Here is a 26,168-nt window from a genome sequence, read left to right as displayed (position 1 = left end):
ACTCTCTTGATGGAAAAAAATGTGAATGAAAGATCCCGTTGAATTGAATTGGGTCCATGAATATAAGAAATAGCGAGAATTCTTGATCTCTTTCAATATCTCACCCTTCAATTCGAATTAGCAAAAGCAATGTCTCCTTGCATAATATGGATTCCAAACATTCATGATCTGGACGTAAATGAGTCGAATTCCTTATCTATCGTATCTTAAACCACACACCCAAGAAAATCGCCTGCAATCACACCAAAGGATAACAGATGAAAAATACATCGACAAATAGAGATTAAATCATAATGTCACACCAATCATTGAGCCACAACTATATAAATACTTTCATCGTAAAACGCTAGACCCAAGCTTGGAATTCTAGCCCAAACCAAAGTTATATCTATCTAAGTAGTGGAGGCAACAAAATTTGGAGATCATATACTACAAGATGATAATCAAAGATCATCCAAGGGCCTCGGTTAATTATAGTCTCCTTCTTAGAAGCAAAATCAAACTTCACGATAAAAGAGCTATACCCAACATCCATAAGATGAATACGTGAAGAGTGCTTCCATGTAGCCTTCAACCGTTCCGTCATCACATTAAACCTAATTTTCCCTCTAGAATCTTAACAACAAGTGTGTATCCCATAGCTCCAGGATACTTACCACCATAGTCAAGCATATCGCCATCCATTCAGCACCACCAGATTTCCACCCAAACCAATCAAGTATTATTATGAAAGCAAACAATACTTACATTAAATAATAAAAACGTTATAAAACACATAAACAGCTAGTAGTTGTATATCTATATCCTTCATGCTCATAAATGATAAATCCACACCCAAACAAAATCAACAGAATCTTAATGGATACTGGATCTAACTCAAGGAGGGTATTTATCCCATTACATATATTTTTTTGACAATGGATACTTCTCAAACGTATTGAAATGAGCCCCCAAGTCACGTGACAAAATTTGAAAATCTGAAATAGAGCACGTGCGATCCTCACTTTTTGAACCAAAACCCCAATTTTTTTTAATTTTTTTTTATATATAAATGCAATCTAGACAAGAAGCACCAAAATCAAATCAAAAACCTGAAAAAAACCCCACTCTTGTTTTCAGTTCACTTGAGTTCTTTTACTTCTTGTGTTTGAAAAACGGAAGACTAACGTTACGAGAGAGCGCCATGGAAGCGATTCTCGTTGATTGCATTCAAAGAAGCCTTCGCGTTTTCATGCACTCCAACGCCATCTTCCTCTGTCACCGTCTCTGCGCTCAGTTCCCCTCTGAGGTTCACTTTCTTCTTCCCCTTTTCTTTGCTTCTTCACAAAATTGAAAAAATTAATTTCTCAACACTACGAGCTAGTTGAACTTCCATGGAAGTTTTTGTATTTTTCATTTTCGTTCTTTTCTAGTTCTTTACGGTTCATATGCTTTAATTGTTACCAAGCTCTTACGCTTTGATTCCTGTGCATCGAGATCGGTTGTTTATGGATTTTTAAGAAGCTGTTTGATTCAATTGCTCCATGGAAGTTTCTAGATGGAGTGTTGGTGTGTGTTGGCAAGATTTTTTTCTTTTTCTTTCTGGTTGCTTTAATAATGTGCTTACATTGTGGCTTTGAAGCTTTGTTAGGGTTTCTTTGCTGCTTGTTGTTGTAGCCAGCTCTAGAAAATTTGGTGTGATTTTCAATGGTTGTTTGGCTATGCACAAAGCTTTTACCTTTTCAGGTTCTGTTTAGGTTTAGGAATGGATGGTGTTTTTGTGGTGCTCTTATGAAGAGACTCTTGTTGCCTAAGACATAATGTCGCGCGAATTTGAATGTATCTTGAATTTACGAGCCGCAAATGTGGGCCTGGTACATGAATTAGGGACATGAGTTATAAAATTTCCATGTCATTTTGCGCTTCACTCGTGATATGTATGATATTGTTTCTATACATGTTGACCTAGTTCTTTTGAATTGATATGTCTCCTTATTTGTTGTGCATGGCATTCGTGTATTTGGATGTGCTGCCTACCCAAGAATTTTGTTTCCTTGTGACACTATTAATCATTACTTCGAGTTCATGATATTTGTTTGGGCCCTTTATTTCGCTTATTTATTAAATTTGTGTCACTTGCTGAAGGACATTTATTATTTGATTCTAAGTCAGTTTTGGGAATTATTTTTGTTTTATACAGACAAATTTGCAATTGTTAGCTGGCTGTTACTTGCAGAGTAATGAAGCTCATTCTGCATACCATATCTTAAAGGGTACGTTTCTCGAAGTGTTTATGTCTTGACCGTTTTTGGAGTTATGTTCCAATCAATGTTATTGCTGGCAGATGGTAAACAGCGTAGTACAATTAAATAAAAACAAAGAGAAAAAGTGGATGAGAACCACTAAGCAAAGGGGAAAGAAATAGGACAATGGTAATATCCTATATTCCTATTCACAATGTTGAGGTCCCACATCAAGTAGAGAATAGAGATATGATCAAAGTAAAGTTTATAAAGGCTTTAGTAGTGCTCACCTTATGGGCTAGCTTTTTGGTTAGAGTTAGATAGCCCGAATTCTAAGGTAGTATCATATGGCCTATTCTAGATTCAATATTGGGCACTCACCTCTCTCCAAAATCAACCTAGGCCCTCGAATTTCCTAGTGCTATGTACCTGGCTTCACGGATTTCCCGATTCAATTAAGAAAAAGTAGTCGTATAATCTCCACGCTCCAGGTTTCCAATCCTAGGTGTGAGGGGAGTTTGTTGAGATCCCTTACTCTTTTGATTAGAGATATGACCAAACTAATATTTTTTAAAGGCTTTGGAAATCCTCATCTTACGAACCAACTTTTTCCGTCGAGTTAGATATAGCTCTAGCCCGAATTCTAAGACCCGACCCGATTTCAAGATGGTATCAGTACCTGTCGTAGACCTGATATTATGCCACACACCAGTATCCAACCATCAACCTGACCTGTAGATTTCCCAGTGCAATCAACCAGCACTGAGATTTTCCAGCACAATTAAAAAAATATCGGTTCTATAACCTTCGTGTTCCAGATACCTCCACGCTCTAGATGTCTGTTTATGAGCATGAGGGGTGTGTGTTGAGATCCCTCATCGATTAGAAATATGGCCAAAGTGGAGCTTATAAAGATTTTGACAATCATGATCTCACTACCTAGCTTTTGGAGTAGAGATTAAGCCTAGCCCGAATTCTAAGTCACATAATAGAGACTTAGAAAGTCAGAGAGTTTACAAAACAGAGGATGTATTTAAAGAAATATAGAGAGATGGACAGAGGAGTCGAAAGACATATGCAGCACTAAATAGGAGGAAAAGAGGGGAATTAAGACTTAGAAAATAGGGAAGTAGTTAAGAGAAGAGATGCAGTTTACTGCTGAAAGGAGATACCAGAGATGTGAGTGAAAGGTGGAAGAGATGCCCATAGTGAGTTGGATGTGAAATCGGGTTCTAGGGTTTAAAGCACGCCAGGTTAGTTCAACCTCCCTCTCTCTCTGTCTGTTTTCTTTTTCAAACTTTGTTTCAGCTCTATTTACGGCATGGCCGCCGTGGGTGCATGTGCGCAATGGAAATAGTTTCTACTTTATAAAAGCTACCACATGATGGCCTCAAAATGGCGTTTTGCCACAAAACCGCCTTGCCATACTGCCATGGCTGCCATTTTTTTGACAACATTGTTTCCTATTATTTTTAATATCACCATTCCATTTCTGCTTCTTTAATTAGCTTTTAATTGAATGTTTTCTTTCCTTTGTTTGCTATTTTCTTGCAGCGGTACTACTTATTATGTCTCTAATAATTTTTCTTCTTTATTGCTTGAAGGAACAAAAATGCCTCAATCCCGGTACTTGTTTGCACTATCATGCTTTCGTATGAATCTTCTTAGAGAAGCTGAAGCAGCATTATGTCCTGCTAATGAGCCAGCTGTAGAGGTATAAACTATAAAGCACAGTTTAGAGTATATTTTAAATTAAACATTATCTCCAGATTATTGAGTTTCTTAAAAATATATGATAGTGGCAGTGTTTTATTTCCCAAACAATTTTTGAGTTTTTTTATGTTTTTTTTTCGCTTTGTTTTTCCTAATCTACTTTACCATTATTCATTCACTTATCACATAAGTTCTAATACACCATCTGTTTTATGTTGCTTTTTGTTTTAATTTGTTGGTGCATTTTGTGGGAGAAGGTGACTGACTGACTATAGTTTTGTTGCTTTTCTTACTATGTAGGTCCCAAATGGAGCAGCTGGTCATTATTTATTAGGCATCATTTACAGGTAGCTGATCAATCTTTCCATCGATAATCAATTGGTTCCCCCCAGCCCCAAATCGGAATCTCCTTTAAATACTTTAAATTTTTTGATGTAAAAATCATAGAAAAATCTGCATTCTGATGCTGCACTGCATTGATTGCAAAGCAATGAGTGCAATGACCGCAGCAGGCTGCATCAGATGGCAATAGGCCCCAATGTCCTCATACAAATTGTTCTCCACTTTTGCTCTTTATTTAGTAGATTGAAAAGGAATTTCAGGGGGTTAGAGGAATCGTGGGATGTGTTTGTAAGTTGGTGATGAAGGGGAGGAATGATTTTGGAAGGTAGGAACAAGTGATGTGCGATTTTGGGGGGTGAGTCATGAAAGTCATGTTTGGTGCAAGTGTAAAAGAAATTCCGACCTCAATGTTTGCACTGCCTGCAATTGCAGTTACCACAACCGCAATGTATAAATATGAAAAAAAGTTTAGGACATTGACTTCTAGTTAGACATGGTTGGAAGTGTTTTTGTTCTTACCACAAGAAGTTAAGGTCTGTTGTAGTTATGTGACCATCCCAAAAGTATTAAAAAGTGGTTTTGAAGTTTTCTGGTTTGGTTAGATTATCTTCTTCACTTTGAATGGACTACTACAAAATGTATAGATAGAAAATTGTGCAATGCACATTGCTTAGACACTTTAAGTAGATGATCAGGTGTGATTTCAACAGTTGAACCGGATCTATACAATCTGTTTTTGCTAGGTAGTCTGAGTGCGAAAGTCCTTTGGATTGATATTACTGCTCAAAACTTTTGTATAAGAGTCTATAACATTGGATTATGGATAATTTCACTTTTCTCTGTTAGCATGTTCTTTTTCAAATCTCTTGCATATTCGTGTGCATCATAAGTTTGGTTGTCATTTGGTGGTTATTACCTTAGTATTTGGTGTTGTGCTTCATTAAAATTTGTGTTCTTTGGGACTGATTTCCATCAAATTATCCTTAAACATCTGTCTTTGCTTTAACTTGTAATTGACTCCTTGCTATTTTCACATCTATGTTCATCCTTTTATATTCCCTTTAATTTATATTTCTGTCTTTTCAGGTATACTGACAGAAGGACAAATGCCATACATCATTTTAAGCAGGCACTATCAATGGATCCCCTAATGTGGGCTGCATATGAGGAGTTGTGCAAATTAGGTCTGTGAGATGAATTCACTTGGTTCCTGCTGAATATCTCTTATTAAGATTGACTGATTGAGATTGTTATTAGCCTTATCTCATAGAAATAGAGATAAGGTTTAGATATATTTTCTCTATTTTAGATTAGTATCTATTAAGATAGAGATAGATTTAGTTTTTATCTCTTTGTCATATCTACAAATTGTACAAGTCTATTGATGAAAGAATATTTTTTCATCAGATTCAAGTGTTCCCAAAGCTCATATGCCATACTTGATGAATAAATTGGGGAGACATTCTAGTTTAAGGGGCTGTTTAGAGTTATTTTTCCCATTTGGTAGAGTTTACTTTGAGCTATCGTCAGTTTAGAAAGCTGCTTAAAGAAATTAAATAACTAAATCTTGTATGATATAATAGCATAATGCATATTTGGTGTAAGTATTTTGTTCCATGTAAGTATTTTGTTTCGGTGACTAAGACTTATGGGATTACCAAATATTAAAGCTTTCAGATTAGGCAGTAGGGAGAAGAAGTATGCCAGGAAACCAATTTAAAACTAGACTTGATTAAATGTCTGTTTAGTTTATTTAAAATTGCATATGTTGTCACTATTATCAATTAACATTGTATTGTTCGATAAAAATTTAGGTGCTGCTGAAGAAGCAGCCGCAGTTTTTGGTGAAGCAGCTGCTTTTTGCATACAAAAGCAGTATGTGAACTGCTCACCCTATCCAAATCCACATCTTTCAAGTGAAGAGTGCAATGTAGTTACGGCCAGACCAAGTGTTTCTGAAGATGCGAGTCCAAGGCAACTAAAACACATGCAAGGGCTTAAGGATATTGCTGCAAGTCATCACGGAACATCTATGATTGGAGGAACTGCTGCTCAGCCTATTCATAACGGTCCATCTAACATGTCATTTTACAATACCCCATCTCCAATGACCACACAGGTAATTTTGTTTTTTGTGTATGCCTATTAATATTTAGCCAATATAAAAAAAATCTAAGTAGGATTCAGAAATAAATGGAAAGGCATCCCATTTTTCTGAAGATGATAATGCAGGTTCCTCGGTCAACTAGATGTGTGTTTGATGACATGTTCATTTTCCCCCCTCAACTGAATAACATGTTATGTTCTCTTGTGCAGCTGTCTAGTGTTGCTCCACCCCCTTTATGTAGGAATGTGCTTCCTAATGGCCCAAATCTGAATACACTTAATGCTGATAGCTCTTATAAGTCAACAGTGAACCCTCCTATTCAAGCCCCTCGAAGAAAGTTTGTGGGCGAAGGAAAGTTACGAAAGGTTGGTTTCCTTGTTACGTTCCATTTACATCACTAGATAAACACATCGTGATATCTGGCATTTTCTCTAAATATATATATGGACATTTGTTTAACTATGTGGGTCTAGGGCTGTGCATGGATCATATTTTAAGGGTATTTTGCATGATTGTGATAATATGTACTCTGGGTTGAATGCCAGACTTTTACGGACTATATGATATTATTATGTTCTCTCATTTTTCACTGTCCTTTTTAAAAAAATATATATGTTATTCCAGATTTCAGGTAGATTATTTTCTGATTCTGGTCCGCGGCGTAGTTCAAGACTCTCAGTTGAAGCAAGTGTAAATGCAAATGCTAATACAACAGTTGTATCTGGAAATGGGACTAGTAACTCTAATAAGGGAGGATCAAAGCTTAGCCCTATGGCATTTCGAAGCATGGCAGTTCGTAAGGGACAATTATGGGCCAATGAAAACATTGATGAAGGTGATGATTCTAGATATATCTCGCTACTTTATTGTATCAACTTGTTCTGGTATATGGAAATGCGTGCCTTGAAAAGTTTTGATACAGTGTTAATTTAACTGTTCATTCAATTGCGCAATTTGCTTCTCCAGTTCATGATTTTATATATCTTTTTTCAAGTGTCTTGTATAATCTACAGTACCTCTCTAAAGATATTGTCCAAAGGATAATTCAAATCATTGATAGTCTGGTGCCTTTGATGTCTGTTTATTTTAATTGATGATGCCAGATAGAAATATGAATCTAATCTATTGTCAGCTGTCAACCTAATATGTTGAACTCTAATATGCTGAAGGGTTTGTGACTTTGCGTATCTACTAGTAATTATGGTTTACGGATTTTCTTTCTTTAGGTGATTGCTGTCTTCAATTTCCCTTGTTATAGATACTTAATGATTTTTCTTTATTTTTAGGGATTCGTAATGATGTTCCCGTTGATACTCGTTTAAATATTACATCAACAACAACTTGTTCATCTCCTTCCATGGAAGCTAAATCTTATGAGCAAGATGCTACAACTTTTAAAGTTGGTGGGCAAGTAACAACTGGGTCTAAAGTAATGACTGGTGCTTCAGAAATACTGATCCTTCTAAGAGTTCTTGGTGAAGGCTATAGACTTGCCTGCTTGTATAGGTGCAAGGTACTAATATATCTGGAGAAAGTCCCGATGTCATTTATATTAACTATTTATTATTGTAATTAGGAAAACAGAAAAGGAAAATAAAATGAGGAAAATTCCTTGTCTGCAACTGTATCTTGTTTTTAAATATCTGTTTATGGTGGGGCAGGATGCACTGGATACATATCTGAAACTTCCACAGCTGCACTACAATACTGGATGGGTTCTTTCTCAGGTAATATAGTTCCTCAGCTTGGATTCTCTGATCTTGGGTTCATGCCCAAAAATTTCAAATTTGACATGTCACTGTTTGAGCTTCTTAGAGGTTGTTTGGGAGGAGGGTTTTGGAGGGAAGGGGATTATTACTTTAAGGTGGGGGGGGGGGTGTTTGGGGTTGTGGGGGTGTTAAAATAAACTACCTTAACCATTCATGTGTCTTCATCCAATATCTTTAAGCTTTCGGGATAGTTGATTCATGACAAAGATGATTCATTGTTTCCACCTACTGGGATAAGATTTGATTGTAGTCAAAACTAGTTCCTATTTTTCATCTTACTTGACTACGTTTTGATGCAGGTTGGAAAAGCATACTTTGAATTAGTTGATTTTGTAGAAGCTGATCAAGCTTTCAGACTTGCTCGTCAGATTACACCTTATAGTTTTGAAGGAATGGATATATACTCAACAGTTCTTTATGTGAGTTAACATGTATTTTCTCTGTAAAAGCAGACCTCTCTTTCTTTATTGTCCTTGGGACTCACATTTTGGTCGAATCAACTGGTGAAGCCTCGATAGAAAATATTAACTCAGTTAGCTATGTTTATTTGTTCCCACTTACTTATCATTGATGTGTCATTAACATTTTACTCGTTATTTCCTTGTATTTCTTTAGCTTCCTGCTCCCACTTAAAGTTTAAACTTTTACGTCCATAAGTGCATGTTTACTGCTTGACCAAAAGACTAATTTATCTCTGGATCAGCATTTAAAGGAAGATATGAAGTTAAGTTACCTGGCACAAGAACTGATTTCAACTGATCGCTTAGCTCCTCAATCTTGGTAGGCATACTGCATACAGTGAACTTCCTTTCAATTATTTATTGCACTAATTTTTCCCTATTATTGTCTTCCTTCCGCTAGAAGGCTCATAACTGTATCTCTTCATGTGTGTGTGTGCCCATGTTTCATGTGTTTGCATGTGTGCCCCATGAGCCAAGGTATTTCTTGTGTTAGGAAAATTTCACATTTGCTTTCAACTGTGATAGCATTTTGCAAAGATATATGATATATTGGTGTCTGTAAAATCAGGAAAAACCCAGAGAAAATGTTAGAGAGAGAGAGAGAGAGAGAGAGAGCTCTAACTGATATCTGTTATTTCATTATACTCAAGGTGATGCCAACCGTGGGCTGAGTGTTATATTTATACTCTACTACACTCTAATAACAACCATAAGTAAAAGATTTCCTATTTATTTACAAGATATCTAATACTCCCCCTCAAGCTGGAGCATATTTGTCGAAAAGAAAACATATCATTTTAAGATGAGGTTCAACTGAAGCCACAACTTAATAGTATTGCTGCAACCCCTTTCTCCTAATGAATACTTTCTCCTAATAAATAAACAACTAACGAAGACATACAGAACTAATCGACACACCGAACATGTTAAAATACAATGGTGAGTAACAGGAAAGGCATAATAAACTTTAATACACATGACACCAACGGTGTTCTCATGTGTATTCCACGTCAAAGAGGTGGTTTCCGGAACAAGTAAAAGTGTCAATTCACCATATTACCAAAAGGAGTTATTATCATGTACATAGCTTGTAACAAATATAATTAACCCGAGGAATGGCTGGAGGAGAGAGAAACGCCAAAACACCAAAACAAGCTTTGATCTGGGACATACGGCTAAGCACCAACATCGTTAAATGGGATGTGGGAGAGCCGGAAAGACAAACACCCAAAAACAGATCTGGAATGGTAGATCTGACACCCACCAAACCTGGGACCAGTAAAATATGTCCAGATCTGGTAGGAATGGGGGAAGGCAAGCAAGGCAACGTCAACAGCGGCCTGACCGGAGAAGCCATGCGCCAATGGAGGTAAGGTGCGTGAATCTGACGCATCGGTGAAGGGCCTTGCGTGTAGCCCCGTGTGGTGGCGAGTGGCTGCTGAACCAACTGGGTTTTGCCGATCTGAGGACGGCCAAGTGGTGGTTGGCTGGAGTGTTGGTTACCTGAAAAAGGAACAGCACTTGCCGGAAAGGGAATACAGCAGTGGCCAGTGGGTGAGGCTGGAAAAACTGTTAGCATGAAACATGACAGGGTGCAAGGCTGGAACTTTGTCGGAATGAAACAAGCAGGGGGAAGGAGCGGAAAAATTGTCAGAATGAAACACAACAGGGGAAGAAACGGAAAAACTTTCGGAATGAAACACGAAAGGGGGAAGAAGAGAAACTGAAATGAGACACGATTTCTCACACTGGTGGACAATGGGTCCTTCGCGAATGACGAAAGATTAGGATTGCCTCTCGTTAGGCTTTGATACCTTGTAAAATCAGGAAAATTCGAGAGACAACATTAGACTTAAGTCGTGTGTCTCTAAAATCTAAACTACACATGGGTCATTATATATAATTGGCACCATAAAGGCACAATATACACAATATCATAGAAATTTCATATTTCCCCATTTTCATGATTACTACCCTATTTACATGATTAGGTTTTCTAATAACCATAAATAAAAGATATCCTACTTATTTACAAGATATCTAACTGTGGCTATATTCTTCCCTCCTATTTATGAACTGCAAGATATGTTAGTAATAATGTAAATAGGTGTATGTATTGTAATTATGATAACTGTAGATAATGTGTAACTTTGACTCCCAGATTCATTTTGTCTCTCTTATCGCTCATTCTCAACATGGTATCCAGAGTGTTGGAAAATATATCAGTATTTATTGTTTTCCAGTCAATTCTAGAGATTCTATTATTGACTTTTTTATATGTAATAATTTTCTCCTTAATTCAAGGAGTAGTAATTCTCTCCTTAATTCAAGGAGTAATAATTGTATCCTCTCTATAAATACCAGCCTTTGGCTGAGGAATAAAACAGAACAGCATTTACCTATTATTTTCCAATATGGTATCAAGAGCCCTAGGTTGGGACTTCTACTGTAGAGCTTTCCACAGCTAGTCTGATCAACCTATTTCCTTCCCCGACCCGTTTCACATACCCATTTAGCCTCCTATGGCAGGTCGCAATAGGTGGCCCTCCATAGCAGAGGCCTACACCGGATCCACAGCCAACCACGGCGAACAATCACTTGACTCGGGCGTCAACAGCGGTGATGGCGGTGGCAAAGGAGACGGCGGTGGCCGCGGTAATGGTGGTGGTCGTGGAGATGGCACACCAAAGTTCGTCACAAACAGTGGCGGTAATGGCGGCAACAATGAAAACAGGAACAACAGTGTTTATGGTGACAGTAATGTCAATATAGGTTGCAATGACCAAGAGGGTTCCTCATACTCCCTCAAGGTCAATATTCCTAAGATGAATGGGAAGAACTATAATGAATGGGCCCAAACCGTTCGCTTGGTATTGGATAGCAAAGGGAAGCTTGGTTTTTTAACAGGAGCAGTAGCTGAACCAACAAGCGGAGACCCTCGTTACAAACAATGGAAATCTGAAAACTCCTTGATTATTGCTTGGTTGGTAAGCTCTATGGAAACTGGAATAGGTAAGCCTTACATGTTTTTGCCTTCTGCAAAGGATGTGTGGGAAGCTGTTAAGGAAACATACTCTGATATTCAAAACTCTTCCCAAATTTTTGGTTTAAAATCAAAGTTATGGCAGGCTAAACAAGGTGACAGGAGTGTAACTGCTTATTACAATGAGCTGTTGACCCTGTGGCAAGAATTAGATCTCTGTTATGATGACAATTGGAGGTGTACAGAAGATAGTGTTCTGTTTCTCAAGAGGCAAGAAAATGATCGTGTCTTCATGTTTCTTGCTGGGCTAAATACAGACCTTGATGAGGTAAGGGGTCGAGTTTTAGGAAAAATACCATTGCCAACTCTTCGTGAAACTTTTGCAGAAATCAGAAGGGAGGAGGCACGACAAGGAATTATGATGGGCAAGACACCACGAAGTTCTGAATCTGAAGGCTCTGCTCTGGCTACTAGGAACCTCGGCGAGGGAAAAAGGTCAGACAAAGTTCCTTGGTGCGATCACTGCAAGCGCGAATGGCACACGCGTGAAAATTGTTGGAAGCTCATAGGAAAACCTCCTAACTGGAAGAAGAAAGGTGGTCGTGCATTTCAAGCAAGTAATTCTGATCAAGGGCAGCAATCCTCTACGACTCAGCTTCCGCTCACTACGGAACAACTAGACAAACTGCTCAAACTCCTCGAGTCTTCAACCCCTTCTTGCTCTATAGCAACAAAAGGTAATTCTGCATGTCTTAGTGTCAGTTCCAGTCATACTTCGATATTAGATTCAGGTGCCTCGGATCACATGACAGGTGAATCCACCTTGTTTTCTTCATATAGTCCATGTGCAGGTAATCAAAAAATAAAAATTGCAGATGGCTCTTTTTCAGCCATTGCAGGTAAAGGGTCAGTTGTGTTGTCTCCAGTGTTAACTCTTAACGATGTCCTTCATGTTCCAAACTTATCCTGTAATTTAATGTCTGTTAGTAAATTAACCCGAGATATAAATTGTCAAACCAATTTTTTCCGTTCTCACTGTGTCTTTCAGGATTTGAACTCGGGGAAGATGATTGGCAGTGCTAAGGAGAGTGGAGGACTCTACTACCTTGACATTGGATCTGCATCACAACTACCTCCAAAAACAATAAGTTCCTGCTTTGAATCTTTTTTTGTTTTGAATAATAATGATGACAACGTTATGTTATGGCATTTACGATTAGGTCATCCTAGTTTTCATTACTTAAAACACTTGTTTCCTAAGTTATTTTATAATAAGAACCTTTCTTTGCTTAAATGTGAAGCATGTGAGTTTGCAAAGCATCATCGTTCCCAATTTCCAATACAGCCTTATAAACCATCAAAACCTTTTTCTATTGTTCACAGTGATGTTTGGGGCCCTAACCGTACAAGTACACTTTCTCTTAAAAAATGGTTCATCACATTTATAGATGACCATTCAAGAGTATGTTGGGTGTACTTGTTAAAGGGGAAATCAGATGTTTGTCAGGCTGTATAGGATTTTTGTACAATGGTGCAGAACCAATATCAAACAAATATTCAAGTCTTTAGAAGTGATAATGGCAAAGAATATTTTAACACTAGTTTGGATGATTTTTTCCTAAAAAATGGGATTGTACATCAAAGTTCATGTCCTAATACCCCTCAACAAAATGGAGTTGCTGAAAGAAAAAATAGACATTTATTGGAGGTTGCTAGAGCATTACTTTTCTCAAGTAAAGTACCAAACTATTTGTGGGGCGAAGCTGTTTTAACAGCGGCATATTTAATTAATAGAATGCCCTCCAAAGTTCTCAATTTCCAAACTCCAATTAATACTTTCAAAGAATGTTTTCCTAGTACTCGTGTTTCAACTGATTTGACATTAAAAATCTTTGGTTGCATAGCCTTTGTTCATGAACATAAAAATGTTGGAAAACTTGAACCACGTGCTATAAAATGTGTTTTTGTTGGATACTCCCCAACCCAAAAGGGGTATAAATGTTTTGATCCAAAAAACAAGAAAATGTTTGTCACTATGGACGTTACGTTTTTTGAAAATAAACCTTTTTTTAATGACACTCATCTTCAAGGGGGGGATATAAAGGAAGACTCGTTTCAAATTGAGGACATGAGTTTTTTAAATAAATTATCTTTGCCTGTACCACAAAGCTCTAAGACTTATAGTTCTGCACCAACAGAAAATGGCCAAGATACTCTATCTGATCCTACTCCTGTTATGAGTAAGGAACTTGGGGAATCAGAGCCTACATTTTCTCATGAAGAAACCAATGAGAATCTTGACAATAGGGATGATGATGATCTAATTAAAATGCCACAAAATAATGAGTCACTTAAAGAGAACAGATTTGAAGTAGGAAACAGGACTTGGAAAGGGAAGGTTTATGTGAAAAAGCACCACAAAGAAAGGAATGAGTCCACATCTCAACACTGTCAGGAATCTGAACCGGGGAATGATCAACCTCCTAAGAAAATGAAAGGTAAGTCTATCTCTGTTTCTGAGAGTCGTATTATGTATCCTGATATAGATGATCCTGTTGCCATTAGAAAACCTGTTAGATCTTGCACTAAACACCCTATTTCCAATTTTATATCATATTCAAATTTGTCTTCATCTCTGTCTGCCTTCACCTCAAAATTGTCTAGTGTAGAAATTCCAAAAAATGTCCAGGTTGCTCTAGAAATTCCAAAGTGGAGGGAAGCTGTACTTGAGGAGATGAAAGCTCTTGAAAAGAACAAAACTTGGAGTGTTATGACACTACCAGATGGCAAGAAGACAGTTGGATGCAAATGGGTGTTTACTGTGAAGTATAATTCAGATGGGTCAATTGAAAGGTACAAGGCTCGCTTGGTGGCGAAGGGCTTTACTCAGACCTATGGTATAGACTACTCAGAGACATTTGCTCCTGTTGCAAAATTGAACACTGTCCGAATTCTCTTATCTCTTGCTGCCAACCTGGATTGGCCCCTACATCAATTGGATGTTAAGAATGCGTTTCTTAATGGTGATCTAGAAGAAGAAGTATATATGGAGATTCCTCCTGGCTTTGAAAGCAAATTTGGACCAAATGTATGCAAACTAAATAGGTCTTTGTATGGATTAAAGCAGTCCCCTAGAGCTTGGTTTGAAAAATTCACTCAGTCCATGAAGAAACAAGGGTACATTCAAGGACAGGCTGACCACACCTTATTCACAAAATTCTCCCACGATGGGAAAGTTGCTGCCCTGATTGTTTATGTTGATGATATTGTCCTTACTGGAGATGATACAGTTGAAATGGCAAGAGTAAAAGAGAAATTAGCAGTAGACTTTGAAATCAAGGACTTAGGACCCATGAGATATTTTCTTGGAATGGAGGTTGCTCGATCAAAGAATGGTATTGTGGTTTCACAGCAGAAATACATTCTAGACTTATTGAAAGAAACAGGAATGAGTGGATGTCGTCCAGCAGATACCCCTATGGATCCTAATGCTAAACTTTGGGAAGAAGGAAGTGTTCCCGTTGATACTGGAAGATACCAAAGATTGGTTGGGAAACTGATTTATTTGTCACACACTCGACCTGATATTGCTTTCTCAGTTAGTGTAGTGAGTCAGTTCATGCATTCTCCTCTTGAGGAACATCTTGAGGCAGTCTATAGGATACTGAGATATTTGAAGGGAAATCCCGGAAAAGGCTTATTTTTTAAGAAGACTAGTGAAAGAAATGTGTCTATCTTCACCGATGCTGATTGGGCAGGCTCAGTCACAGATAGAAGATCAACCTTTGGATATTGTACCTATGTTTGGGGTAATCTTGTGACATGGAGGAGCAAGAAACAAGGAGTTGTGGCAAGAAGTAGTGCAGAAGCTGAGTTTAGAGCTATGGCTCAAGGTATTTGTGAAGGATTATGGATTCATAGAGTCCTAGAAGAACTTAAGATGAAAATTGAGCTTCCATTGAAATTATACTCCGACAGTAAAGCTGCTATTAGCATAGCTCATAACCCAGTTCAACATGACAGAACCAAGCATATTGAGATTGATCGACATTTCATAAAGGAGAAGTTAGATGCTGGAATCATATGTCTACCTTTTCTGACTTCGAGTCAGCAAACTGCGGATATCCTGACCAAGAGCTTGGCAAGACCTACCTTTGAGCATTTGATAGGCAAGTTGGGCATGATAGATATCTATGCACCAACTTCAGGGGGGGTGTTGGAAAATATATCAGTATTTATTGTTTTCCAGTCAATTCTAGAGATTCTATTATTGACTTTTTTATATGTAATAATTTTCTCCTTAATTCAAGGAGTAGTAATTCTCTCCTTAATTCAAGGAGTAATAATTGTATCCTCTCTATAAATACCAGCCTTTGGCTGAGGAATAAAACAGAACAGCATTTACCTATTATTTTCCAATACAGAGCCTAACCAGAGAAAACCCTAATCAATGATTACTGGTAGACCCACTGCCACAAGTGTAAAAAATTTCATGGAAACTCTGTCCCATCTTTGTTATCCAGATTTTGTCACTGCATGTCTTCATTTCGGCAGGTCAGACTCTTTTTTTGGCCACTATTACCACTTTACCGTGTATACTTCTTAGGATCCATGTAAAAAGACATTCTTCAAATCAAATTGGTGCAATTCCACCCGCAGTGAGCTGCCAGGGAGAGAATAATTCTTACAAATTAATCTTTGTCACAAGGGCAAATGTCTCCTTGTTACCAAATACTGTATGTCTGGGTATATCCTTTCGCCACTAATCTTGCTTTATACCGGTCAAGTGAGCCATCAGATAGGTAATTAACATTATATATCCACCTGCAACCTACTTTCCTTTTATGCTATGGTTTCATGACAATCTTGCAAGTCTTGTTTTTCTCCAGTGCTTTCTCCTCATCATTAATTACTTGAATCTAATTCTTAACATGTAATGCCTCTTGTACTTTGGCAACATTGGCTGGGAATCTAATTGAGTCAATAGTTGAATAAGGCTCTAGTGCAGAACAAAGCTTTTTAGTAGTCACTAACTGAGCTATTGGGTACTTGACAAAAGACCTTTTTCCTTTTCTTAAGGCAATATGTAGGTTATCAAGATTAGTTTCCTGAGAGTTATGTCTGGGTTCAGAGTTATGAGTACTTGCCTCAGGTTCATGTTCATGTTCAGGCGATTGAGATTTTTGTTGGACCAAGTTGGAGTTTTTCTTCCTTTGATAATGTCTCTGAAATATCCCCAAGTGTCTTTGATAGAGACTCGAATGCTAAATGGGGAATGGGCCTAGGTAAGCCCAAGATATGGAAAGTTTGAGAGGAAGAGAGGGAAGGGTGCTGAGGTGTCCAAGCCACATGAGGAAAGGAGGAATTAGTTAGTAAGTTCGTATATAGTATGATGAGGTGTGGTGTGAGAACGCACTCATGATTACATTTCTGTTATAGAGAGAGAAAGAGGTATCTTTCTCAGGGAGGTAGCCATTAGAGCTCCTTTGGGTTGTTAGAGTTTCTCTAGCAATACACTTATCTTTGCTTCTGTAATTCTCCTTCTACAATCAATATATAATTCTATTCCAGTCTATTCTACTCTATAATTCATATTTCTGTTCCCAAACACCCATCAATTGGTCCGACCTGCCGGATCTTCATTACGCCGGAGAATCAGTTTCCGTAGATGCCACCCAAGATGACTGATCGCATGGAAGCGTTGGAGACTCAAATGGGAACGGTGACCGCGACGCTGCAAGAGCTCGCACATCAGTTGCAGCAGCAGAACTTGGTTATGACTGAACTGAGCAAGCAAATGGGGAAGAAGGTAGTACACGATCTCGATGGGGAAACTTCAACCGGAGATTCCAGCCTTGGGGAATCGCGACTCGCCGGGAAGAAGGTGAAGTTTCCAGTGTTTGAAGGCGACGATCCAGTGGCTTGGATTACCAGAGCGGAGATCTACTTTGATGTGCAAGGCACTCCCGATGCACTCCGGGTGAAACTCGCTCGACTGAGTATGGAAGGATCGACGATTCACTGGTTCAACTTGCTGATGGAAACAGAGGATGAGCTTTCTTGGGAAAAGCTCAAGCGAGCGTTGATCGCACGCTATGGAGGGCGACGTTTGGAGAACCCCTTTGAGGAGTTGTCGACGTTGAGGCAACGAGGCAGCGTGGAGGGGTTTGTCGAGGCTTTCGAGCTTTTGTCTTCTCAGGTGGGAAGGTTACCAGAGGAGCAATACTTGGGGTCTTTCATGAGTGGGCTGAAACCTGCGATCCGACAACGGGTGCGAACCTTGAATCCCAGTTCGAGGATGGAGATGATGAGGATCGCGAAGGATGTGGAAGATGAACTAAAGGAGGAAGACGATGAAGAAGGGAAGCGGGTGATAAGGAAAAACGGGTTCGAGCGCGCGGGTCGAAACGATTGGGCCGGGTCGGCTTCAAATAAGAGTGGGCCTTTCAGTAAAGATTTAACCCGTTACAAACCAAGCGGGTTCAACCAAACCCGATCCTTAAGCACACCTGGATCCCAAGTGAATTCGTCGTCCTCGATGAACTCGACGACGAGAAAAAGCGACGGCGACCACCGTGCAGGCTCGTCGGAGCGGTGGAACGGGGTCAGAAGCCTCCGAATGAACGAAATTGAGGACAGAAGGATCAAGGGGCTGTGTTTCAAGTGTGGAGGAAAATACCATCCCACATTGCATAAATGTCCCGAGCGTGCTATGCGAGTGTTGATCCTGGGAGATGGGGAAAGCATGGATGATGATGGATAGATAGTAAGGCTGGAAGAAGAGGCTGAGGAGATCGAGGAAGAGGAAGTTGTAGAATGTAAAGTAATGGGAGTTTTGGGTTGTATGGGGGAGTACCAAACGTTGAAGCTGGTTGGGTTGGTGGACAGTGTGGAGCTTCTTGTCCTCATTGATAGTGGGGCTAGCCATAACTTTATCTCTCCCAAGATAACTTCAGTTATGGGCTTGACCATCACTCCAATTACCACTAGGAGCATTAAATTGGGAGATGGGCATAAGGTGCCAACCAGAGGCATCTGTCAGGGCATCAAAGCAAAATTGGGGAACATTGAGATCACCATTGATGCGTTGGTCCTGGATTTGGGAGGTTTGGATTTGGTGCTTGGTGTATCCTGGCTTCGCACACTTGGGGAAGTGATCATTGATTGGAAACTCTTAACAATGCAATTTGTCCATGAAGAGAAAGTGGTCAAGTTACAGGGAATCAAGGGCAGAGACAGTTCAAGCAATCTTCATTCCTTCTTGAGTGACATTCAAGGAAGAGAACAACTGGAATGGTGGAGACCCCAACTACAATTGGTTGAAGCAACGAAAGAAAGCCATGAGGTTCCTCTGGAATTGAAGGGTGTATTGGCAGAATTTCAGGCAGTTTTCCAGAACAAGATTCAGCTGCCCCCTGTCAGGTCTAAGGTTCATCAAATCACCTTGAATCCTGAGCATGGGCCAGTCAATGTTAGGCCTTATAGGTACCCTCATCACCAAAAGGAAGAAATTGAGAAGCAAGTTACTGAACTCCTTGAGGCAGGTATCATCAGACCTATCATGAGTGCTTTCTCAAGCCCTGTCATACTAGTCAAAAAGAAGGATAAAAGCTGGAGAATGTGTGTGGACTATAGAGCATTGAATAAGGCCACAATTCCAGATAAGTACCCTATCCCTATTGTTGATGAGTTGTTAGATGAACTGAATGGAGCAATCATGTTCTCCAAGATTGATTTAAAATTTGGATATCATCAGATTAGGGTTCATGAGGCTGATTTAGCCAAGACTGCATTCATGACTCATAATGGTCACTATGAGTACCTTGTCATGCCTTTTGGCTTGATGAATGCCCCAGCCACTTTTCAAGCCATTATGAATGACATTTTTAGGCCCTACTTGAGGAAGTTTGTCTTAGTTTTCTTTGATGATATATTAATTTATAGTAGGAGCTTGCTGGAACACCAAAAGCATTTGAAACTTGTCCTAACAAGGCTGCTATCTAACTGTTTTGTAGCTAATCAATCAAAGTGCAAGTTTGGCTGTGCACAAATAGATTATTTGGGGCATATTATATCTGGTGATGGAGTGTCAGTAGACCCTGAGAAGGTCCAGTGCATTGTGGACTTGCCAGAACCTAAGAATGTGAAGGGAGTAAGGGGATTTCTGGGTTTAACTGGCTATTATAGGAAATTTGTCAAGAATTATGGGAAGTTGGCAAAACCTCTAACAGAATTGACCAAGAAAGATAATTTCAATTGGGGTGAAGAGGCAAGGCAAGCTTTCCACAACTTGAAATCTGTCATGACAAGCTCTCCAGTTCTAGCACTTCCAGATTTTAACAAGCCTTTTGAAGTTGAATGTGATGCAGCTGGCAGAGGCATTGGGGCAGTTCTAATGCAACAGAGACAACCTATAGCTTATTTCAGCAAGGCATTGTCTCAGGGCAATTTGGCCAAATCAGTCTATGAAAAAGAACTAATGGCCTTAGTTCTTAGTATTCAGCACTGGAGACATTACTTGCTTGGCAAGTCTTTCATAGAGCCTTAAGCATTTCTTGCAGCAGAAGATATCTTCCCCTGACCAACAGTGCTGGCTGGCAAAGCTCTTGGGTTACCAGTTTGAGGTAAAATATAAGCCTGGCCAGGAAAACAAGGCTGCTGATGCCCTTTCTAGATGCTATGATGAGGGTGAGTTTACTAGCTTGGTTTCTTTTCCTTTGTGGGAAGACAGGAAGAAACTCCTAGAGGAAATTGCGTCTGATGACTACATCAAGAAACTGTTACAAGAAGTCCAGCATGATCCCCAAGCCAAGCCTGGTTTTACTGTCAAACAAGGGGTGCTCTTATATCAAGGCAGGCTAGTCTTATCACCTACATCCCCATCAATTCCATGGTTGCTGGAAGAACACCATAGCTCACCTACTGGGGGTTATTCAGGGTTCTTAAGAACTTATAGGAGGCTGGCTGAAACCCTATATTGGGTAGGGATGCAGAAGACAGTAAGAGACTTTGTAAGGGCTTGTGATATTTGCCAGAGGCAAAAGTACAGTGCCATGTCTCCAGGAGGGTTACTTCAACCCCTACCAATTCCCAATGCTGTGTGGGAAGACCTCTCCTTAGACTTCATCACTGGTTTACCCAAGTCTAAGGGTTATGAAGCTATCTTGGTGGTGGTTGATAGGCTTTCTAAATACAGTCATTTCATCTTGCTCAAACATCCCTACACTGCAAAGTCAATTGCTGAAGTTTTTGCCAGGGAAATAGTGAGGCTTCATGGAATTCCTAACACTATCATCAGTGATAGGGACCTGTCAAACAACCACTTATCCCAAAAGCTTAAGCTGTTGGGTAAGGGCTACTTTAATGGTTTTATATTATACTCTAACACGCCCCCTCACGCAAGAGCCCTTTGGGCTTGAAGCATGGATAAATGCACAGGCCCACCTACCATGTGCTTAATTAAATTCCACTTTTTACTTAGAAAGTGAGGGGAGCAAGGATCGAACTCTAGACCTCTTGGCCATAGAGGCTCTGATACCATGTCAAACAACCACTTATCCCAAAAGCTTAAGCTGTTGGGTAAGGGCTACTTTAATGGTTTTATATTATACTCTAACAGGACCCAATCTTTGTGAGTCATTTCTGGACTGAATTGTTCAAGCTGCAGGGGACCAAGTTGAAAATGAGCTCCTCTTATCACCCTGAAACTGATGGCCAGACAGAGGTTATAAATAGGTGCCTAGAGAGCTATTTGAGATGCTTTGCTTCTGAGCATCCTAGGACTTGGTCTTTGTGGGTTCCTTGGGCTGAATTTTGGTACAACTCTACCTTCCATTGCTCCATTGGTCAAACTCCTTTTGAGGTGGTCTATGGTAGAAAAGCACCACTCATTATCAGGTTCTTGGCTAATGAAACAAAGGTAGCAGCTGTTGCTTTAGAGTTAAGTGAGAGAGATGAGGCTTTAAAGCAACTCAGGGCACATCTACAAAGGGCTCAGGAGCAGATGGTTAGCTATGCTAACAAGAAAAGAAGGGACTTGAGCTTCGACAAGGGAGAGTGGGTGTTCCTGAAACTCAGGCCCCATAGGCAGCAATCTGTGGTCAAGAGAATCAATCAGAAGCTGGCAGCTAGATTCTATGGTCCATTCCAAATTGAAGAAAAGATTGGAGCTGTTGCCTATAAGCTGAAGCTTCCCCCAGAGTCCAAGATCCACCCAGTCTTCCATGTGTCTCTTTTAAAAAAGGCCATAGGAAGTTCTCAAGTTCAGGGAGAGTTACCTACAGAATTGGAGGTAGGAGAAGCTACTGACATTTATCCTGAGGTAATCTTAGGCACCAGAAGCATCAGACAAGGAGATAGAGAGGTTCCACAGAGTTTGGTCAAGTGGCAAAACAGTTCTGTGGATGATGGTACATGGGAAGACAATGAAATCTTAGCAGGCCAATTCCCAAACTTCTGCCTTGAGGACAAGGCTGTTTCTAAGGGGGAGGGAGTTGATAGAGACTCGAATACTAAATGGGGAATGGGCCTAGGTAAGCCCAAGATATGGAAAGTTTATGAGAGGAAGAGAGGGAAGGGTGCTGAGGTGTCCAAGCCACATGAGGAAAGGAGGAATTAGTTAGTAAGTTAGTATATAGTATGATGAGGTGTGGTGTGAGAACGCACTCATGATTACATTTCTGTTATAGAGAGAGAAAGGGGTATCTTTCTCAGGGAGGTAGCCATTAGAGCTCCTTTGGGTTGTTAGAGTTTCTCTAGCAATACACTTATCTTTGCTTCTGTAATTCTCCTTCTACAATCAATATATAATTCTATTCCAGTCTAGTCTACTCTATAATTCATATTTCTGTTCCCAAACACCCATCAGTCTTTTCTTATTATTATCATTTAGCACTGGTACTGTGACCAGCTCATGATGCTTGTCATTGTTATCATTCTTGTACTCAAGCCTCCAAAATTTGTGAATCCAATTCCTCCATTCCTTACAGCAACTGAATTTTTTTCTTTCAATTAACCTTGCCTTCTTATCATTGTAGATAGGGTAGTAGGTTCATACAACCTTAATTTAGATTCTATATCTTCGTTCAATCCATTCTGAAAAATACTCATTAAATATGCCTCATCCGACCCTTCAATTCCACATATTCCGTCACTAATTGATTTTGTTCCAACCTTAATAAAGCTTAAAGAGGATCTTGTATAGAAGTAGGTTGAAACCTTCCTACAATTGCTTCCTTAAACATATCCCAAGTTGGATTGGGATTGCAAGTTTCCCCCATCATAGGAACCAACTTAGAGCAGACCCATCCAAAACCACCATAACTGGTTTCTTCATCTCCACCTCCATGGCTCCCCTAATTAGAAAAAAATCTGCACGCGACCATATGCAAACCTCCACCATCGAAAATAGGAATTTCAAGCTTTCTCCACTTATCCTCTGAATGTGCAGTCACCGCTTCACCATCTGGTTCATCTCCTTGGAGAACTTCCAGCTGAATTCCACTCCTTCTTGATACCATCTTTCTGAATCGCCAGTTTTTTTTTTTTGTATGTCTTGAGCTAAGCCCATCACTATATCTTCAAGTTTCTTCTTTTGGTTTTCATGACATTCTTTTTCAGAGAACTTCCTAACTACTCAATCTATTATAGGTAATCTGACAAACTATCAGTTATAACTGTCTAACAGTTTAACTCACAGCTAATACAGGACCTTTAGTTCAGGTCCACCCATTAATTCTCAGCCCACTGCCTAGGAGGTCCAGCTCCACAATTGTTTAAGCCCTTATTTTTCCAATGATACACCTTTTACCTTTATTATTGGTGGTATTGGTCTACTTTGGCTCATTTGGTCTATCTGCTTTTGAAGCCTTTTCATATGCTGATAGAACATTATTTGGCTACCGGAATGTGATTTGGGCAAATTTGAGCTTGAATGCTTGATGAATTTTTTTTTCTTCCATTTTTCCTGTCTTTGCCTGTTCCTTTCTAATTATTATCCTTTATCATGTTTTATTGACCCTGCTAAATGTTGTGGCAGGTGTGCGATGGGAAATTGCTACAGCCTGCAGAAAGATCATGAAACTGCACTGAAGATTTTTCAACGAGCCATTCAACTGAATCCCAAATTTGCCTATGCACACACCCTTTGTGGACATGAGTAAGAACATTGACCGTTTGTTAATTTATATACACTCTACTTTTGTGAGTCTTTAATTCATTGCCACTTGTAGGTATGTTGCGCTAGAAGATTTTGAAAATGGGATTAAAAGCTACCAGAGTGCTCTCAGTGTTGATGCGAGGCACTATAATGCCTGGTATGGACTCGGAATGATATATCTTCGCCAAGAGAAGTTTGAGTTCTCTGCACATCATTTTGGTATGGCTTTTCAAATCAACTCACGATCTTCTGTGATATTGTCATACCTTGGAACGGCTTTTCATTTTTTAAAGGTTAGTAATTTCTTGCTGCATTGATTGTGGTAGTACAACCTAGATTTGTAGTTGTCTTTTGCTCGTGCTTTTGCAATCAAGATTCTGAGATTGCTTCAATGATTTGTCAGAAAAGTGAAGAAGCGTTAGCCATAATGGAGAGGGCTATTTTAGCAGATAAGAAAAACCCACTCCCCATGTACCAAAAGGCCAACATACTCATGAGCCTGGGAAGATTTGACGAGGCTTTGGAAGTCCTAGAGGAGCTTAAAGAGTACGCTCCACGCGAAAGTAGTGTCTTTGCTTTGATGGGAAATATTTATAGGAGGCGTAACATGCATGACAAAGCAATGCTTCATTATGGTATTGCTTTGGATTTGAAACCATCTGCAACAGATGTTGCTAACATTAAGGTGATTGGCTTACAAATAGTTAACTAACCATTTTTCTCTCTGATTGTTTTGGTGAATAATGTTCATTTACATAATATAGATCGTTGATAGGTCAGTTTCAACACATTGGAACTTCTGGTTGTGATTGTTCTTTATGTTCCTATGTGAATTAAAGCTTCTTGTTCTGTTCGAACAGGCTGCCATCGAGAAATTGAATCTACCTGATGAGTTTGAAGACGACTTGTAAAGTGCAAGATATGAGAGTTTGCTTTTGGCTAATTGTGTATAAAAGCAACATAAATGCTTGAGGAGTATTCATCCATGCAGCCATCGACCTCATCTCATTTTCGGATCTCCTCAACTGACTTCAGTTTTGCAGGACATTCACATAGGGTTAGATCAGATGTAACATAGTCGTGGCAGGGAAAATGCGTGTATCATTAGTTTATTCATAAGCCATTTCATAAAACAAGCTTTTAGTCTGTAAGCTTTAGTTAAAATTATTAGGTTTTAAATGCCTCATTTCTTGTTTATTTTCTGATATCAACTTTGGCTCTCCCGAGGGATGCTGAAACTTCATGTCTCCAAATTCTTTTTCTTTTCTTTTCTTCTCTCCTTTTAACTTTACAAAATAGTAAAAACTTGGGGCATACCCAGCACCATGCAACCAAACCAAATGAGATATTTTTTCCTTGGGAAGTTGGCATTTACGGTAAATGTATGCTTGGATTAATTTGTTTTAAGGTGAAATGTTTTTTTTTTCTTTCGACATGATAGATTTTCTTTAAAAAACTTGCGAAAAAAGATTCACTGAATAAAACCTTAAGATATTCTCTTTGCTATTGATCTTTTTGTGAATCTGAGTACAATGCCTTGGAAAATAAGACAAACATAAGCAGTAGATTACACAAGCTAACAAAAAAAATTACTTCAACGAAGCATCTTCCTCACTTCTCTGATGAATTTGGTCCACGCTTTTTACCGAATCCCTCTACTACAATCACACAAACAAAAAATAAAAGTAAATTACTAAATTGAAAATCCACGTCACAAACCCTAAAATCTAGAATCAGTTCATGTGAACTCTATGTTGGTATTTCTCTTCATAAATAATAAAAAGGTGTCTTACATTTAATAGAATGAAGAGATATTGACATAAAATTTAATATAATAATAGGCTTAAATACTCTGGAAGTCCTTGAAATTGTCTCCCGTATGAAAATAAGTCCCTGAAATTTGTTTTTCCGATTCTGAGTCCCTGAAATTATTTTTTTAATCAGAATAGGTCCCTACTCGTGTTTCCAGCCTATGTGGCTTAATTTTTGCTGAGTCAATTATTCCACGTGGCTTTTATATATTTTTTTAAAAATACACATGGATTAAAAAAATAACATTAAACATTTAAAAAAATAAAATTTTAATGTAATTAACCCTAAATCCCTAAATCTAATTAAACTTAAATGTTTAATTTTATTTTTTTAAATGTTTAATTTTATTTTTTTTAATCCATGTGTATTTAAAAAAAAATATAAAAGGCACGTGGAATAATTGACTCAGCAAAAATTAAGCCACATAGGCTGGAAACACGAGTAGGGACCTATTCTGATTAAAAAAAAATTGCAGGGATTGGGAATCAAATTTTTTTTTCAGGGACTTATTTTCATACGGGAGACAATTTCAGGGACCTCTAGAGTATTTAATAACAAGAGTTGTTCATGCTCCCATCATATATATCTATCTATCTATATCT

General features: G+C 38.9%; 1 protein-coding gene across 1 annotated transcript; it reads left to right on the top strand.

Annotated features, from left to right (window-relative positions):
* Positions 1 to 1,092: 1,092 nt before the first annotated feature.
* On the top strand, positions 1,093 to 25,117 carry LOC130737604 (cell division cycle protein 27 homolog B-like). The gene is made up of 16 exons (XM_057589416.1): positions 1,093 to 1,288; positions 2,180 to 2,252; positions 3,827 to 3,936; positions 4,236 to 4,282; positions 5,364 to 5,461; positions 6,092 to 6,396; positions 6,594 to 6,749; positions 7,009 to 7,219; positions 7,671 to 7,897; positions 8,046 to 8,111; positions 8,453 to 8,572; positions 8,857 to 8,933; positions 23,635 to 23,754; positions 23,828 to 24,047; positions 24,158 to 24,439; positions 24,615 to 25,117. Exons 1-16 carry the CDS (start codon positions 1,184 to 1,186, stop codon positions 24,663 to 24,665), a joined length of 2,268 nt encoding a protein of 755 aa, XP_057445399.1. The 5' UTR covers positions 1,093 to 1,183; the 3' UTR covers positions 24,666 to 25,117.
* The last annotated feature ends 1,051 nt before the right edge of the window (positions 25,118 to 26,168 follow it).

Source organism: Lotus japonicus, chromosome 2 (assembly GCF_012489685.1).
Source record: "Lotus japonicus ecotype B-129 chromosome 2, LjGifu_v1.2".
NCBI lineage: Eukaryota > Viridiplantae > Streptophyta > Magnoliopsida > Fabales > Fabaceae > Lotus > Lotus japonicus.
The sequence above is the reverse complement of the archived record's forward strand: the minus strand, read 5'-3'. Positions and strand labels throughout refer to the sequence as shown.

Bases quoted from the DNA above. Each gene is read 5' to 3' on its own strand.
- LOC130737604 (XM_057589416.1), top strand. From the start codon at position 1,184: ATGGAAGCGATTCTCGTTGATTGCATTCAAAGAAGCCTTCGCGTTTTC. The intron at 5,462-6,091 runs GTCTGTGAGATG...ATAAAAATTTAG, and splicing joins TGAGGAGTTGTGCAAATTAG to GTGCTGCTGAAGAAGCAGCC. The intron at 6,397-6,593 runs GTAATTTTGTTT...TCTCTTGTGCAG, and splicing joins CATCTCCAATGACCACACAG to CTGTCTAGTGTTGCTCCACC.